This window comes from Penaeus chinensis, chromosome 12 (assembly GCF_019202785.1).
Source record: "Penaeus chinensis breed Huanghai No. 1 chromosome 12, ASM1920278v2, whole genome shotgun sequence".
NCBI classification, from domain to species: Eukaryota; Metazoa; Arthropoda; class Malacostraca; order Decapoda; family Penaeidae; genus Penaeus; species Penaeus chinensis.
In genome coordinates, this window is record NC_061830.1 from 28,235,646 (window position 1) to 28,240,645 (window position 5,000).

At 31.2% G+C, this 5,000-nt stretch overlaps 1 protein-coding gene across 1 annotated transcript in view; it reads left to right on the forward strand.

The window, feature by feature from the left end:
- The window catches only part of LOC125030999 (pre-mRNA cleavage complex 2 protein Pcf11-like), a 79,095-nt gene that overhangs the window by 43,896 nt on the left and 30,199 nt on the right, over nucleotides 1-5,000 (forward strand). The window contains exon 7 of the mRNA XM_047621420.1: nucleotides 1,165-1,927. Coding sequence (XP_047477376.1) covers nucleotides 1,165-1,927 — 763 coding nt within the window. The remainder of the gene's footprint in view (nucleotides 1-1,164; nucleotides 1,928-5,000) is intronic.

The following is a 5,000-nucleotide window of genomic DNA, read 5'->3' on the forward strand; positions in this document are numbered from 1 at the left end:
TAATCTTGATTTGTTTAAACAGAGGAATTAAGTCTAATAAGTAATTATTTTTAGGTGTACTTCCCTCCCTCCCTATTCCTCCTCTTTTTACTGAAAGTTAAATGTCTGGGGGGGAAATATATACAGATATTTTGAAAGATATTATAAAGAAGGGAGTAAACTTTTTTGTTTTTCAAAAACAAAAACAAAAAAAAACTTAGTTTATGAAGGGAGTAAACTTTTTTGTTTTTCAAAAACAAAAACAAAAAAAAACTTAGTTTATATTATATTAATTTTATGAAATAGCCTTTTCTGCATCTGTTACTGGTTTAAAGTTATTGTAGTAAATTAATATATGATATATAAACAAGCAGGCAGTTACATAATACTAGTTGTATTTCCAAATTACCATTTTTACAAATATGTGTGTGTGATTATAAGTGGATGCTTATGTGGATGTGTGTATATGCGGGTGTGTGCGTGCTTTTGCCTCTACTTCTGCTTTTGATTATTCTGATTATTTCTTTTCTTTTCTTTTCTTCTTTTCCTTTAACATTAAAGACAGTAATGTTTTCAACTTTCAGTGCTTTTTTTAAAAATATATTTGCTTTACAGTTTGTTTCCTATTAGATTTTACATATAATTGGGAAACCTCCCTGTATCAAAATTGTTAGGTAACTTTAATGCATTTTAATACATTGCTTTATGTGTATTCGTTTATTTCATATTACAATAAGTTACTAGTTATTTAACTGTTTTTTGTCTGACATTTATTTTTCATAGTCAAGGTAGCTTGATATGTTTCTGTGGTCATAATATGTTCACAGACTGTACACCAGTCACGGGCACTATGCTTCACAAAATACATTACGTGAATTTATAGATTTCTAACATAAATAAGTTGAAGAGTATGTTTTCCTAGTGCTTATTGGCTTCTTTTTGTTTTGTTTAAAATTATATGAAACTTATCTTTTTTTTTTTTTTTTATTAGTTCTGATTTATATATTTTAGTTGATATACTGATTCATCATCAGAAAGATGCTAATGGACTGAAAATAGGTGAATTTCTGATGGCACTTTTCTGAAGTAGTATAACAGTCTTATAGGAAAGCTTGTTAGATATAAAAATGGAATTATTAGGTGCTCTATTTTTTTTTGACTTTTTGTTGTTGTTGTACCCAACAGGTGGGCACAACCATCCATGTTGACCCAAGGCGTGTTCATCAGGTTCTGCCAGTGGTTGCGGCAACTGGACCAGTTGCTCCACGTGACCCTAGACGGGCAAATGAAAGCAACAAAGATCCAAGGATACCACATGAAAATTCAAGGGATCCTAGAATATCTGAAGGTTCTCGTGATCCAAGAATTTCAAGTGAAAATGTCAGGGATCCGAGACTTGGTTCAGAAATTTCAAGTAACAATATAAAACCAAACAAACAAAGTGATACACAAGTTACTTCTTCAAGAGATCCAAGAATAGTAGCCAAGGAACGTGAGAAAGATAAATTGAAAGATCAACGAAAGACTAAGAAAGATTCACCAACCAAAATCAAAAAAGAAAAAGATATCAAGCCTACAAAGATTGACTCGCGATCATCGAGGTCAGCTCATCGGGAAAAAGAGAAAGAAAAAGAAGAAAAAGAAAAGGAGAAAGAGAAGGAGAAGAAGGAGAAAGAAATATCTGTTTCATCTTCAAAGTCGAGCTCAAGCCACATAAAGAAACCCCCAGAACCTGTACCGCCTACAGAAGAGGCAGAGAATACTGCCTCTTTCAAGAGCAGCCGTAAAAGTAAGAGAAGAGCCTATAAACCCCGTGAGGATAGTCCAGAGGAAGCCACTTCACCATCCAGCAGTGGGAAGCGATCCCGTGCAGATCGAGACTCAGATTCAGATGATAGTGACCATTACCAGGCTAATAAACCAAACCCTGCATTGTACAATAAGAAGGGTGAGTATAGGGGTAGGTTTGAGTTAGAGAGCAGAGTTTGGGGTTTCCTTGCCTGGCTGAGAGCAAAGAATGAAGATCTGCATATACTGGGAGGGTGTTGCTCCTCCATTGTAGGTCCATTTTTTTGCTCTAGTCCAGCCCCATTCATGTATGCTACCAAAGACTGTAATTTAATAGACATTTTATATTTTCTATATTTACTTGTTTTTAAGAATATATATGAAACTCTATATAAAGATGTGACAACAAAAATAAATGTCTCTATTATAAATAACTTATATTTTTGTAATTATAGCTTCTTGAAATAAACCCCATCCCTTATAGCTTCGTTTTATAAACAGGGTGAGTGGTGCATTGTAAGGTGTATTTATATTTAAATATGTTTATATCATGTTCCAGAACAATAGTGTTCACAAATATGTGAAATACCAACTGTGGAGGGAATTGATTATGTATAAAGAGAATTGAGATTATTATTCTGGTAAATGTTTGAATGCAAGTAATTACAGTCAGCAGATTTGTAGGAAGATATGGCTCATGAAGAAAAAGAATAACAGGCATTATGCACAGTGACACAGTACATTATAAAAAAATGATGTGTAAAATTCATGAAGGAATTAACATGTTACACATCTTACAACATACTGTGAAGGTGAAAAAAAAGTAAACTTGTTTGTGGAAGGCTTTTCCTTAATTAGGATAAACTGTTAAGGATATTCATGTTGAAATAGGAAAGAATGTTACATATTGTCATCCAGGAGCATATTTAGAAGATAAAAGAGAAGGACAGAGAAAGAAGTGAATTGCTCTGATATATCTTTATTCATATAAATTATCAAGAACCAAAGAAATGTGAACCATGAAAATAAAATTTATTTGATTTTACTTAAAAGAAAATTGAAGTAAGCCTACATTCTCTGCAATACCAGGGCCTTCACCATGTGTTAATTATTATTGTTTTTATTATTGTTTATTATTATTACTATTACTATTGCTGTTATTATTATTATCATTATTATTATTATTATTATTATTATTATTATTATTATTATTATTATCATCATCATCATCATTTTTTAGACAGGAATGCAGTAATAAGAAGAAACAAATTATGCTAAAGATGTTAAGGTGCTTTCAGCATACTGAAACCCTTAAGGTCAGACACTGGTTTCTTACATTTGTCACAAAAGACAAATCAAGTGAGATGTCTGATTGATAGAACACATTTTAGGTGGTAAGATATTTTAAAGGTGTTTCTGGATTTCTCCAAAGTTCTTTTTAAGGTAGGAGTTTTCTAATGTTGAAATTTTTACTTTCCCCTAAATTTAATTTGATTGGATTCTTATATCATCATTGTTTTTTTTTTTTTTTTTTTTTTTTTTTTTAAGAAATATATACACTTATACATATTGAAATATAATACTTTTTAAATGAAAATCAAGTTTTTGAGAAGAAGTATGTTTTGTTAGTATAAACATCCTCATTACTACTGTTATTGTTATGATACTGAATATGATTTTTATCATTCTCATGATTATTATTATTAATTTCTTTTGTGCAACTATTAGTTTTCAGTCAGTCGTCACCCATTAACACCACATTAACATTTGTATTCATACTGTCAGTGTTATCATTTATTCTATTATTATTATTATTATTATTATCATCATAGTAAAGATAGATAGTATTCCTTCTTATTTATACATTTTTAGCATGAACCGTATTCATGTTGACAAATATAGAAAAGGTTTGAATGAAAATTAATATCTTCACAATACAAGAGGTATATTTAACTGTTTTTGATTATATTTTTGTCAGAAATACATGTATTTTTGACAATTTAAGATTAGCTTTAGAAGATACAGAAAAATGTGAGAATTAAATCAGATTTTTTACTGAACATTTTTTGTTTTTGCCAAAAGATGAATTTAGTTCAATTTTAAGACAGAACTACAAGTATTTGAAAAATAGTTATATATTGTAATTTTTACCATTTATTTTATACAATTATTTTCTAAAATCGCTTTTAGAATACATTTTTTTCTTTTAACCCAAAGCCAAAGGGCATGGCATGTTTGTACATGCCATTCCCACTGTGAGTTTACTTTATTAACCACATACAACCAGGGAAAATGCTGTGCTCATTTTTTATATTTTTGTGAAATGTCTCTGCACATAGATGGCTCTGCTTGTGCTTAGCCACAAAGGAGTCATTTAGTAGACCTTGTGACCTTAACTGATTTCACCTTTCCTTGAACTGGCAGGAAAAACGTATTTTTTTACTAATGCTATGAATATTGATGACATTATCTTTATCATAAACATTATAAATACTACAATTTATAACATTAGTAATATAGCTCATTGTTGACTTAATACAAGTGTAACCATCTATGTGGAAAAACAATTAAACAAGTAAACTCACAGTGGGCATGGCATGTACATATAAGCCATGCATTGGGTTAACCAAATGCTGCCAGGGAAAGTATACTAAAAATAGGGAAAATGCTGTGCTCATTTTTTATACTTTTGTGAAATGTCTCGGCACATAACTGGCTATACTAGTGCTTAGCCACAAAGGAGTCAATTACTAAACCTTGTAACCTTACCTAATTTAACTTTTCCTTGAATTGGTGGGAAAAAACTAATACTAATGAACAGCATTAGTAAAAACAAAAATAGTTTTTTCCCACCATTTAAAGGAAAAGTGAAATCAGGTAAGGTCACGAGGTCTACTAATTGACTCCTTTATGACTAAGCACTAGCAGAGCCATCTATATGCAGAGACATTTCACACAAAAAATCTAAAATGAACACAGCCTTTTCCCGGCAGCATTGAGTTAAGATACAAAAGTTTTAGAAAACTATACTACAGTACCTGATTGCTTTTGTGTGTGTCTGAATATGGGTTTGATTTTTGAAGCACACTCACACACAAACATACAGACACACACACATACAGAGACACACACACACACACAGACACACACACACACACACATACAGAGAGACACACACACACACATACAGAGACACACACACACACACATACACATACAGAGACTCACACACA